General features: G+C 36.6%; 1 protein-coding gene across 1 annotated transcript in view; it reads left to right on the top strand.

Annotated features, from left to right (window-relative positions):
* The first annotated feature begins 8,352 nt into the window (after nucleotides 1–8,352).
* LOC123523873 (multiple epidermal growth factor-like domains protein 11) overlaps nucleotides 8,353–13,865 on the top strand; it is a 42,185-nt gene continuing 36,672 nt past the window's right edge. Inside the window, exon 1 of the mRNA XM_045301612.2 lies at nucleotides 8,353–8,496. Within this exon, the coding sequence (XP_045157547.2) occupies nucleotides 8,430–8,496 (67 nt within the window). The 5' untranslated portion in view covers nucleotides 8,353–8,429. The remainder of the gene's footprint in view (nucleotides 8,497–13,865) is intronic.

Genomic DNA, 13,865 nt, shown 5'->3' with positions numbered 1-13,865 from the left:
TGAAGGTCCTGGGTGCAGTGGTTCGCGAGTAAAGTGCCTTCATGCAAATAGTTAACGTTGGACCCTGTGACCTTGACCTTTGACCTGGTGACCCCAAAGTCAGTAGGAGTGGTGTACTCAATATGTGCTATTAGCACGTGAAGTTTGAAGGTCCTGGGTGCAGTGGTTCGCGAGTAAAGTGCCTTCATGCAAAAAGTTAACATTGGCTCCTGTGACCTTGACCTTTAACCTGCTGACTCCAAAGTCAGTAGGGGTGGTGTACTCAATAAGTACTATCAGCATATGAAGATTGAAGGTCCTGGGTGCAGTGGTTCGCGAGTAATGTGCCTTCATGCAAAAAGTTAACGTTGGCTCCTGTGACCTTGACCTTTGACCTGGTGACCCCAAGGTCAATAGGGGTAGTGTACTCAATAAGTACTATTAGCATGTGAAGTTTGAAGGTCCTGGGTGAAGTGGTTCGCGAGTAAAATGCCTTCATGCAAAAAGTTAACGTTGGCCCCTGTGACCTTGACCTTTGACCTGGTGACCCCAAAGTCAGTAGGGGTGGTGTACTCAATAAGTACTATCAGCATGTGAAGTTTAAAGGTCATGGGTCAGTGGTTCGCGAGTAAAGTGCCTTCATGCAAAAAGTTAACGTTGTGACTAACGAACGAACGAACAAACGAACGAACTAACGGACGGACAGTTGAAAACTAATATGCCTCCCTTCGGGGGCATAAAAAGCAAGAATGAACAAAAGCTCGTAAAACACGAAATGCACACCCTCCAATACATGCACTGAACGTTTGACGTACTGAACTAAAATCAATAATTATGGATCATTTACCAGTCATAAATGACCTCCGTATCAAATGTGATCTTAGACCAAAGCATTCTCTAGTTATAGGGCCAAAAGTTCTACTGTTCTGGGTCACTGTGACCTTGACCTTTGACCTACTGACCTTAAAATCGATAAAGGTCATCTGGTTATGACCAATCTCCCTATTAAGCTTCGTGATCCTGGACAAGAGCGTTTTCTCAAGTAATCGTCCGGAAACGGTTTAACTGTTCCGGGTCACTGTGACCTTGACCTTTTACCTACTGACCTGAAAATAAATAGATGCTATCTGCTAGTCATGATCAACCTCCCTATTAAGTTTCATGAGTCTAGGCCCAAGCATTCTCAGGTTATCGTACAGAAACAGTTTAACTGTTCCAGGTCACTGTAACCTTGACCTTTGATTTACTGATCTTAAAATAAATTGGGATCATCTGCTGGTAAGGAACAACCTCCTTGTAAACTTTCATAATCCCAGGCCTAAGCGTTCTTGAGTTATCAGCCGGAAACCGTTTAACTGTTCCGGGTCACAGTGACCTTGACCTAAAATTTTACCTACTAATCTCAAAATCAATAGGGGTCATCTGCTGGTCATGACCAACCTCCTTTGTTAACTTTCATGATCCTAGGGCAGAGAGTCCGGAAACCGATTGGTCTACATACGGACCGACAGACAGACCGACCGACATCATCTTAAAATCTGTCTTTTCCCACAGAAATCAGTGAGACTCGGGATCAAACTTAGTTACTTATTTCAAACGCTTAGGGAAGCAAGAAGATCATATTTTATTTTATTAAAAATTATATTGAAAGAAAGTGCAAATATTGCAGTTTACTTCAATAACTTAACAAATATTGTCAGATAATGCTTTTGATGTCATTTGACGTGTTAAAGTTTTTTCCCCTTCTATATTTCAATAGGCGTAAATTGACCGATAATGGCTAATCGATACACTCGATATGCTGTTTTCAAGGGAGACAATTTCGTCAATAAGCCAGCAAATTGGCTTAGATTTCTGGGTATGCTGCAAAACAATATACCCTTTCTTCTTCGAAGGGGGCATAACATAGGCGTACGAGCGAGTTTAACTTTGTGGGGAAGGGGGGAGAGGAGGGCAAACCTTTTCGACAGGGACCAGGGTCTGGCAAGGGATCCCCGGTGCATTCATGACAAAACCTTGTCCAAGGGCCAAATGGGCCATAGGCCCCTCAAGCCCCAGCCATTGAGTCATTCTGATGCATTTCTAATGAACCACACAATAGTGTAACTTAATCGATATCGGTCAAAATATGTATTGTTCTAAATCAAAGAGTGTCATTTTTCACTGTCTTCGGTTGAAGCCCTGCAGATATAAACGAATAGCACTGTATTTGTCTGTTTGTGATATAAAGTTGTTGAAATATTATTTCCCTTGAATAGACCATGAAAAATGTAAATACATAACGTTTACAGAATACTTACAACGTTTTTGCAGACGCTCAATTCAGAACTGTAGTGATGCGCTAGATATCATATCTAGTTATACTCATTTTATAAAATATAATCGAAAAATCCTAGACGCCTACGAGGTTTCAATACTCGCCTTACAGAGACAAGCCCGAATGCAAAGATAGGTCAAATGCAAATCAGAAATCAGGTTGAAAAGAATTAGACCTATATGATACTAAATAAATGTTATTAGAGTGCAAGTTATATCTCTTTTCCAAAATATTGCAGGGGCCAAACTATAGTTCCCCCCACCCCCATCCTAGCTTTGGTGGGGCGTGGGGGAGAGACCTAGCATAGCTTGTCCTTTTTCTTTGTTTAAAGTGGCGACCAAATCTATCCATGTTAAAATGCATAATAACACACAGCTTTAGATTTATTTCATGGTTTTTAGAGGATTCTAAGAATTCAGTAGATCTATCCTAAGAACTTTACATTTGCATATGATAGGCCTATATAGATATATCGGGATATTTCAATAATCTGAACCAAAAAGCAAACCTTTAACTGCCTGTAGCTTCTAAATTCGTCACAGCTTACCAAAGTCTTCCCTTTGTTGCGCAACAAAAACAGGCAAAAGGGATAGATTCTACTTCCATAGCAGGGGCATAGGGACGATTTGAGCATTGGGGCGGCGGAGGTTGGTAGGTGAGTCAAGGTTGGCCTTTTGAACATTTTGCATATAACTAGAATAAATAGTGCAATCTGGCGACTTCTTGAACTGCTCAGTAGCTGTTGAACATACTCGTTTCTTTTCGAGTGTTCACCCCTATTTACAGTTTAACTGTGTTCAAACACTGAAATGGCGGTACTATGTTAGATACGGACATTGTCAGGGTAGAACCAGTACTGTCTAAGTAGGGGATCGAGCAGAAGACTCATCATAGTGAATACATGGAGATATGCTGAAACCATTGAGGGTTGAATGAACGGAGTTCAGGGTTCTTTTTACCGAATGATCGCTTTGGAAACGCAAAATTGCGTGGCTAATTGGGCTTTTCCATTTTTATATTGAAGCTGTAATACTTGTTAATGTAACTAGATCTGTAAAATCTACGAGGATTTTTCTACATTTGATGCGTAGATTTTATGACTGGTTTTATGAAAAGACATCTAAAGATGCCGATTTGCGTTTGTGTTTTACTCAGTCGGCAGAATTTGAGACACGTCTATAATCTGTTCGGCAGTATGTTAAATACGCTTGACTTTCATTAAATAATGTAGCTTATCGCCTATAGTCCGAGTCAGTGGGGTGTGAAAATACAGCAACCTTGGTACAATACACTGTCACCATGGTGATCTAGCAAGGTGTCAGCGATACAAGATTCTATGTACATATCAGTCGCCGATGCACTTCATGATAAATTGACAAGGGAATACCGCTGTATTATTCTCATTTTCCAAAAATTACGAGTTCGGCATTTCGCCGCTCCTCGAATTATTGGGGCGCCGCCCCTGCCGCCCCAGCTCCTACGTCCTTTGCATAAATCTAGCTATATTGTCAAATGGAAATTTTCAACAAATATAAGATAATAAATCTTACATTCCTATGATTCTTTAAGAAAAATATGTCCACATGCTAATGCTATCTTGTTTGGGGAACCAGGATCATAGACACCCGATTTTTTGGGCTACGCTCCTGCACCGCAGAGCGCGCGCGCGCTGACATATATCGTACCATGTCATGCACTGTAATTCAACCTACCTATATAAAAGGTGAAAAGTCCACAAATCTCCCGTTTAAGAAATGGCATATTTTCTCCTGTTACAACTAGTTTTTTTTATGTAGATCTAACAGGAGAAAATATGCCATTTCTTAAACGGGAGATTTGTGGACTTTTCACCTTTTATATAGGTAGGTTGAATTACAGTGCATGTCATGGTACGATTTATGTCGGCGCGCGCGCGCTCTGTGGTGCAGGAGCGTAGCCCAAAAAATTGGGTGCCTATGAACACGATAGGAAAAATCAAATTTCAAAATGTTTTCCCTAAACGTGTTTATCGCAAGACAAGCAGATGTTAGAGTTTCAAACAAATCCTTGATTTGTTCAAAATCTGATTAAACACCTTTAAAATATCCTCTGAAACGACAAAAAACGGGAGTTTTACGCAAGAAAATCTATTTTCTGAGAATGTAACTATCAGTTTGCTTAGCACGTCATAGGCGTAGGAGCAGTGGGGGGGGGGGCAGGGGGGGCCAGCCCCCCCCCCCCCCCAAAGCTAGGAGAGGGGGGGGCCAAAGTATAGTTTGGCCCCCCGAATATTTTGGAAAAGAGATATAAATTGCAGTCTAATATAACATTTACTTAGCATCATATAATTCTTTTCAACCTGATTTCTGATTTGCATTTGGCCTTCCCTTGTATTCTGACTAAAAATGTCTCTTTCCGTAGTGTGAGTACTGAAATCTGTACGCGCCACGCCAAGAATTGTTTACATTTTATAAAAATAATATATCATTCAGCGCAATCACTACAGTTCCGGTTTGAGCGTCTGCAAAATCAATGTAGGCCTAACTATTAAGCCTGTTTTCGTATGTAAACGTTATGTATTTTTTTGTTTTTCATTGTCCATTCAAGGGAAATGATATTTCCACAACTTTATACCACAATTAGACAAATGCAGTGCTAATTCATAATTTTAACATGTCCAAAACATTGTGGAATGATACTTATTTCACTTGGGTATTGATTACATTTTACTCTGACTTTATCATAGACTCCCTGTGTAAAATCTCAAACTTTTAACTAAAATGAAGGTATCAAATTGATATTATATTTCAATGGAACTTCAAAGTTTTGTTGTTTGTAGCATCATCTGGGGCATGTGCAGTGAAAAATTTTAATTTGTATGTCCAGGGCTTCAACAGAAGAATGTAAAAAAATGGCACACTTAATTAGAACAATACATAATATTCATGACTGATTAAGACAGTTCAGTGCCTAGTCGTATGTGTATCATCAGAATAACTCAATAATTGCTAAAACATAAAGGTTTGAGGGGCCTATGGCCCAATTAATCCCTGTACAAGGCTTTGAGGCTTTGTCACGAATAATGCACCGAGGATACCTTGCCGCTAACCCCCACCCCCTCCCCTCCACAAACCACCGGTCGAAAAGGTTTGGCCCCCCACCCAAAGTTAAAGTCGCTCCTACGCCCATGCACGTGCATTTTTATGACGTACCGTTTGGGTCAAAAGTCTGAAATCGCTCGAGCGATACCATAATACACGGTTAGCGTGTAAATTTACACGCTTACCGTGTATTTCAATCGGTAGATCTATAAAAGTACACGCTCACCGTGTATTTTTACGCGTTTACCGGGTAAAATATACGCTTAGCGTACAAATTTATACGTTTAGCGCGTATCGCTCGCTTGAATTACACTTTTAAATAAATTAGCCAATCAAAATACATGTTACAAAGGAAGATATTTATAAAGTTTATGATTGAATTATTACTTTTAAGGAAACATACATAATATTTTCATTATATTACGAAATGTTTTGCCACTGTAAAGATGATTTCAGTCAAGTAATTTATTCTACTGTATATATGCTTTGATTAAAGACATGTATATTTTTTATTATATCTTACCTGAAAAGCCTGCTTTATTCTTATTTTCGTCAGAAAGGAACAAGCATTTCAAGTCTAATTCCACACATCATACACATATAAAACTTGTACTTTACATTTTAAAATGTCATTTGTTATCATATATCTATTTTTCTACAACTTCAAATAATATATATATAAATAATAATAGTATTTATTTTTCTCCGACTTTAATGACATGTACATAATTGGGGAGGGGTGGGGGAATCGAGCGGCTCCATGTCACTGAAGTTGCTGTTTTCAGTGATCTACCGGAAATCATTACGTAACTTTTATGCAAAATGACATGATAAAACATATGTCACCTAGGTTATCAGAACAGAAAATCCTTTCGAGGTTCACTAATTAGAGCGGATCATAAAATTTACTGAAGCATATAAGATGGCTTTGATATGATATAATTAAATGCCTTCGGTCATCAATGCCACGAACACGGATTAATATATCACGTGGCGGAGCTGTCTTGTGAAACGAAAATAAAAATTTCACGGATATCTAGTATTCTAAAATCTGTAAGAATATATTTGGAAATTTAATGGACATTTATTTTTAAAACGATGAACGTGTAGTAACAAAAAATGTAATTTCGTTAGATATGAATCAAGGACTTAAACTACTACTGATGGGAAATACCTAATATCTGGAACAACTGATACGTATTAGACCTTCCTGCTAATATAAATCTATAATTATCTATTTTTTAATTTACATGCTGGATCATTTTCATACTGAAACTGTATCGTGCGCAAAGTCATTATCCGTAATTTAATAGAATAATTATGATAAAGCTGAATTCCGCAAAAAAATAGAACAAGATTTCAAGTCTAGAACACTCTTCCCTGCTGCTACACGCCCCCACCCTCCTCCCTCTCTCTCTCTCTCTCTCTCTATCTCTCTCTCTCTTAAATCTGACCACTGCCATTTCATATTTTCAAATAAAAACTTTCAATTCGAAGAATCAATAGAAATGATAACAATTTTAAGATGATTACTATTTTTGAATACGGAATGAATTCATCCTCACTTTAGTATAAGTGGATACAATATGAAAGGCTGGACTTAATTGAATATTTCATTTCCAACTTTTTAATTATATTACAAGTATCATGCAAGCTTATTGCGGCAGGTTGTAAGTTCTGCGAGGTCGAGCAAGGAAATAAGACAAATACTTTGGTATAAATAATTGATCTTTAAATGTTCCATATATAATTATTTTCCATTTAGGTAATACAAATTTTAGCCATTTCGGCAATGAAAAAATATTCTCCATTTCGTTGTATTTATTATCGATTTTAGTAATAAGTTTGTTAGTTACATGTACTTGTGGCCCGACCATGTTTCATGATTTTCTTGGCTGTACATGTACATTTTTGATGTTTGTTAGTATAAATGTAAACAGTAATAAGCAATAAAATATGATTTAACTCGGGGGGGGGGGGGGGGAACTAAACGCATAATATACATTTTCTAGGCTTCGCGCGGCCGGTTGCCGGCTACCCAGAAATAAATATTATCCATTTCGTGAATGAAGTTATTCTCTATTTCGTTTTAGTTATAAATTATTATTCATTTCAGTAATAACTTTGTTAGTTACAGGTACGCATGATAAATATTACAGGATGCTCGCGCGGCCGGTCGTCGGCTACCCAGAAATAAATATTATCCATTTCGTCAATGAAATTATTCTCCATTTCGTTGTAGTTATAAATTATTATCAATTTTATTTAAGTTTGTTAGTAACAGTTATGCATCAAATAAATAACCGGGACTTCGCGTAGCCAGTCGTTGGCTACCCAGAAATAAATATTATCCATTTCGCCAATGAAATAATTCTCCATTTCGCTGTAGTTATAAATTATTATCCATTTCAGTGTTACTTTGTTAGTTACAGGTACGCATCATATACATAACTGGGACTTCGCGCAGCCAGTCGTTGGCTACCCGGAAATAAATATTATCAATTTCTTCTATGAAATTATTCTCCATTTGTTTTTAGTTGTACATTATTTCCCATTTAATAATATACACTCGTTTAAGAAACTACTGCTGTATGCATTCTTTTCATGTTGATACAGAAGACGACCATACTACTGGTCCGCTGTGAATGCAGTCATTTTTGCAGTTCTAAACTAAATTTTGATTGGTCTATTCGCTCGAATTCTAAATTAGGAATCGGGTCAACGAAAATACACGTTGAGCGTGTAAATTTACACGGTAAGCGTGTAAATTTACGCGCTTAGCGTGTATTTTATACGCTAACCGTGTAAAAAAACACGCTTAACGTATAAATTTACACGGTGAGCGTGTAAATTTACACGCTTACCGTGTATTATGGTACCGCTCGAGCGATTTCAGACTTTTGACCCAAATGGTACGTCATACATTTTTGCTGGAAACGCGCTTAGCGATTATCACGTTAGTGTTAGTTAATCGAATCACCGCCTATTTTCGTCGAAATGTCAAACGTTGAAAAACCACATTTTAGATGGATAAATAAAGACTTTAAGAGAGGATGATGTTATGTTCAATAGCTGGAAAACTGTCTCCCATCGGACTACTTGTGTTAGCTTTTACTTTTGGTGAGGAAAGCTAAAGTATTGATTGTTTGTCATATGTAGATCGGTACTCGGACTGGTATGAAAACATCCGGGTATCATAATTTATCAAGCCCTGGGGAAATGGCTATTCCGTCTGATATCTTAGTCCGCATTCTAGACAAGATAAGATAAACTTTATTTAACGTCGCTTTTAGCTAATTTAACAAACAAATTATGCTGAATTTAGAGTTATTTTTAGACCCATAAAACAGACACTGCCATGGAGGGAAGGCCCACCTCCTGTCTCTACCCCAGCCAAAGTCAACAGGTTTAAAGGGAGTGTGGGGTCCTGACCTCCAAGAGTCTGTGTTTATGTGTATGAATTTGAAATTCTAGAATCTGAATATATACTGATTCTAGAGGTATGGATCTCTACGTTTGGACAAGCCTGTCAGTTTTGTTTTGTTTTTGTTGAGACACATTTAAAGGTAAAAGGTAAGTTCTATTTACCGTCGCTTGGTGAAACAATTATCATAAGCTCTATAGAGCTTTTCTGCGACCCTATATTAAGAACAGTTAAAACCAATTATACCTCACCCGGGGTGAGTCACCCCCAGCAATTTGCTGACCAGTACCCATTTACAGCTGGGTCGACTGAGGCAATCATGATAAAGTGCCTTGCTCAAGGACACACCGCATTGGGAGTAGCCAGGATTCGAACCAGGGGCCTTCACCTCCCTAGGAAAGCGTCTTAGCCCTCTCAACCAATGCGTCCATATTTGCAGGGGTCGTCCTAGGTCAAAATTTTAGGGAGAAGTGACTTCTCTCTCCGCAGAATTTAGGGAGAAGTTGAGGAATTTAAGGAGAAGAATCGGCATAGCATTCAGTTTCCTGCCTATATATCATATATCCACTTTAGTGTTTCCTGCAGACTCTTAAAGGGGCATGGTGCTTCCCTTGAAAAGGGGCACTTTTAACGCGCGGTTTGGCATTGAAAGGGCATTCATCCTAGAACGCTTGTCGGCGTCATTTTACATACTATTTTCTCATTGAATTTGAGAATCTTTCATATCTCAGATATGGGATAGATATTTTGTAGTATTCTTTATAATGCCTACCATGGCATGTTGTGAAAGTGCTTTCCTTTCTTTTGTTTAAAGATGACACTGATGATTCATACTTTCAAACATTCTTATTCTGTTACCCTTATGAAGTGTTAGCTTGCATTTTCAGAGACAGATTTCAGGTGATAATTAATAAGCAACAAGTTTTATTGAACAACTATCAGTGCGCAACTTTATTTTGTCGATGACTCAATCATATCATTTCACCACTGATTTACGTTAAGAGAATAGGCAGTTCGTCAAATCTACACGTAATCAATGACTTTGTACCTATATTGGTGATTAAACCCATTGTTCTTACTTGCCAGTAAGATTTAGACGACAGGTCGAGTCGGAAAGTTATATTTTGCTAGTGTTCTGGGCATGCGAAAACGAAAGTAGAATGCGATGTAAAAAGTATATGCTGTGAAATTTGCTAGATTAGATCGTCTGCCACTATTTTTATCACTCCCCCGTTGCTCGGATGTTTTTGCGATACATACAGTGACTGACTATGAATCTGTTGATGTTTTTTCGTCTAATCACACATTATTCAGTAATATAAACATAAATGTGAATACCAATGGTTCATTGCGAGTAATAACTCAAAATTTCGGCTTGCTTGACGCATGCGGCTGTGCACTTTCATTTTAAATTTCGGCCTTATGAAATCATTTTGACAAATTATTTATGAAAACAAAACTAGGGCCTTGCATTTTTAGTTTATTCATTTAAATCTCGATCAGTTTTTATAACTTAATCGCTAAGTTATCGGTTATTTTCATACCGATGTACGTTTTCAAATTTTCAAGATGGCGACGACTTCTGCATCAGCGGGTCATGAATGTGCTTCGTAATATTACAAATCAAGACATCGGTCGATTTTAATGAATTTGGTATCATTCTAAAGCTTAAACGTTTATCTTATTATTTTTATAAATGATATCCGTAAAGGAATAAAATAAATCTTGTAGATAAAATCGATATAAAATATTTTGAGTCTGGTCAATTTTCATGGGTTGGTCGGCGATCGGCAAACCTTCAATATTTTATTTTTAAAGGCCTAATTAGCGCATCGAAAATGTGCGATAATCAATCTACATTTTAAATGATTACAACCTTTTAAAATAATTATTGTTTAATTGACCGTTTCAATCATATCTTCCGTAAAAAGGCTACATGTTGCTTCACCGTCGACGTGCTAAAAACAAACAAATTTTCATCTACTATTCCCAATTAAAGACACTGATTCTGGTATGTCTGGTATGTGGCCTATGGGGATGATAAGGTCTGCGTATTGGCGGTAAGGGCCAGTACACAAGTCTGGACCATTGATAGACTTGCTTCTGTTTATCATAATAAGCTACTGTATAGCTACTGTGCAGTAAATAAATTACAGGTGATATTTCTCACCTTTATAGCAAATCAGTTCTCACCTTTATTACGAGTTTAGAAAGCTTGATTAAATTTGGGCTAAGTGATAAGATACAACAGTGTTTTATCATATTTTTAATAAATCAAGTCTCTTAACAATTACATCTCATTATTGCTGTTTTTTATCAAAAATATTAAAAAAAAGCATTCAGGCACATAGCTTTTAGAAATAATAAATTATGTGTATTTTGAACAATATATCTTTATTGCTGGATTCTATTATACATAAAGAAACTTTATTTAGACAACACAAGGGGTGTTATGCATTTTTAATATATAAAATCCTTCTGTCCATATTCCTTTTTTATCTGTTAAAAATGCAACTGAACGCTTCTTTAATTTCTAATAAAATCCAGCAATTATCATTTTTTTCTGGTTTTATTTTGTTACTTTTGATAAAAAGATCATAATCATTGAACAAACAAACTTGTAATTTCTCTTATTAAGTTTTAAATAATTATTTTATTGTGAAGAAGTTAGAATTGCTTTGCTATAAGAGTTATAATTTAATTGGCCAGGACGTTACTCAGCATGACTGAGCAATCAAAATTAGTATATTATCAATTAAAATAATTTTTTGTACATTCCGAAAAAAAGCATTTCAATCAATGAAATGCAAACACACAGGAAATAAGTAATTTATCTGTAGGCAATAAAATTGAACAGAAAAATAATTTGGGACAGTGAGAAAGTTCCGTTTTTCCGATTACAGCTTACAAACAATCGGGATATTATAAGTAACTTAACAGACAGTATATCAACGTCACCAATTGATCACGTGGTAGACAGGTTCACTAGTGTGTTACATGACTGCGCTTTCGCATCTTTTGGAAAAAATACTGACTTTCATTCCCATAAATCCAAAACGCCGAGAAAGCCGAATAAGAAATGGTTCGACGAAAATTGTCAATCTGCAAAATTGAATTTTAAAAGAGCAAGAAATAATTTTAATAGAAACAAAAGTGACAATAATAGGATATTATTTACTCAAGCAAGAACAAAGTATAATAGGACTAAGAAAAAATCGCAGCATAAATACAAATTGTAAGAAGGGCAAAAAATAGGTAATTTGGCCAAATCCCAACCTCGATTGTTCTGGAGAAAATAAAAAAGTCCTTGAAAAGTAATTCACCCAAGGCTGATAATCTTAACATAAGCAGCCTTTTTGATCATTTTAAATCGATGTTTGGTAATGAGCACTCAGACACCGAAAATGCAGGCCCGGAATTAAACAATGACCAAATTGACCAAGATTTAGATTGTGCATTTACAGATGCGGAAGTACGGACAGCGGTTTTTTCACAAAATAATAATAAAATGCCCGGCTTAGACAACTTAACAAGCGAAATATTTAAGGCAAGTTACGATTTAATCTCACCTTTCTTGATTACACTTTACAATAGGTTGTTGAGTAGTGGCGAATACCCTACTTCCTGGGGAAACGGTATCATCACACCGATCTTCAAAAAAGGAGATATAAACGACGCAAAAAATTATCACGGTATCACCTTAATTAACGTTCTTGCCAAAATATACTCTCAGTTACTTTTAAATAGGTTAACAATATGGTCCAATAAATATGAAAAACTTGATAAAAGGCAATTTGGTTTTCAAAAAGGTAAATCAATAATAGACTGTATTTTTATTCTGCATTCAGTGATAAGCAAGGTTCTGGCTTCGGGACAAAAACTATACGGTATCTTTATCGATTACATGCAGTGCTTTGATAAAATAGATAGATCATTTCTTTTTCAAAAACTGTTGAAAGAAAACGTCAGCAGAAAGTTAGTACAAGCCTTGAAATCAATGTACACGGTTTTTAGGTCCTGTGTATGGTTCAATTCCCAGACGTCCAACTTTTTCGCCTCAAATATCGGGTTAAAACAAGGGGACCCGAGTTCCCCTCTCCTCTTTATGTTTTTCGTAAACGACATTTCTCAGCATATTAAGTCAAATATGGCAGATATTTTTACTGTAAATGAACTTCAATATTTCTTGTTACTTTATGCTGACGATCAAGTGCTTTTCGCAAAATCACCAGAGACCCTCCAATCGATGCTTGACGATCTTGTAAACTATTGTCAGAGATGGGGATTAAAAATAAATGTATCAAAAACTCAGGCAATGATATTCGAGAAAGGCCGACACACCTATCATAACTTTTATATTTATAACACCCCAGTGGAAACCGTAACATCCTTTAAATACCTTGGTATCACATTATTTAAAAATGGTAATTGGTACCGCAGTCAAAAATGTATTGCACAACATGCGTCGCGGGCTTTATATAGCCTGTTCTCAATTCTAAATAACATCGAATTACCAGTTAAACAGATACTTTATTTGTTTGACAGTCTTGTAGGTTCAATCCTCCACTTCGGCTCTGAAATATGGGGAATGCACGAAGCAACAGATATTGAATTAGTTCATACTAAATTTTTGCGTCGAGTATTATGCGTAAAACGCTCTACAAATCTATCCGCTCTATATGGTGAGCTTGGATGTATGCCACTATCTGTTGTTAGAAAAATCAACATTATAAAATATTGGATTAAAATCCTAAAGCATCCCGATAATTCAATAGTTAAACAAACATATATGTTCCTTAAGTCAGACGTTGACAACGGTATAGACTATAGAGGTAAAAACTGGGCTAGTCAGGTAAAAACAATACTAGATACACATGGATTAAATTACATTTGGAATCATCAATTTATTATAGATATTCCATTTCAAGTTATTAAACAGCGTATTTTTGATGTATACTTACAACGTTGGTACACTGATATTAATAACTCGGCCCGCCTGCAATCATACTGTATCTTTAAACACAACTTTGAAACTGAACAGTATTTAAATTGTATATCGGAAAAT

Source organism: Mercenaria mercenaria, chromosome 3, assembly GCF_021730395.1.
Source record: "Mercenaria mercenaria strain notata chromosome 3, MADL_Memer_1, whole genome shotgun sequence".
In the NCBI taxonomy this organism is placed as follows: domain Eukaryota; kingdom Metazoa; phylum Mollusca; class Bivalvia; order Venerida; family Veneridae; genus Mercenaria; species Mercenaria mercenaria.
Note: the sequence above shows the minus strand (reverse complement) of the source record. Positions and strands in the feature narration are given on the sequence as shown.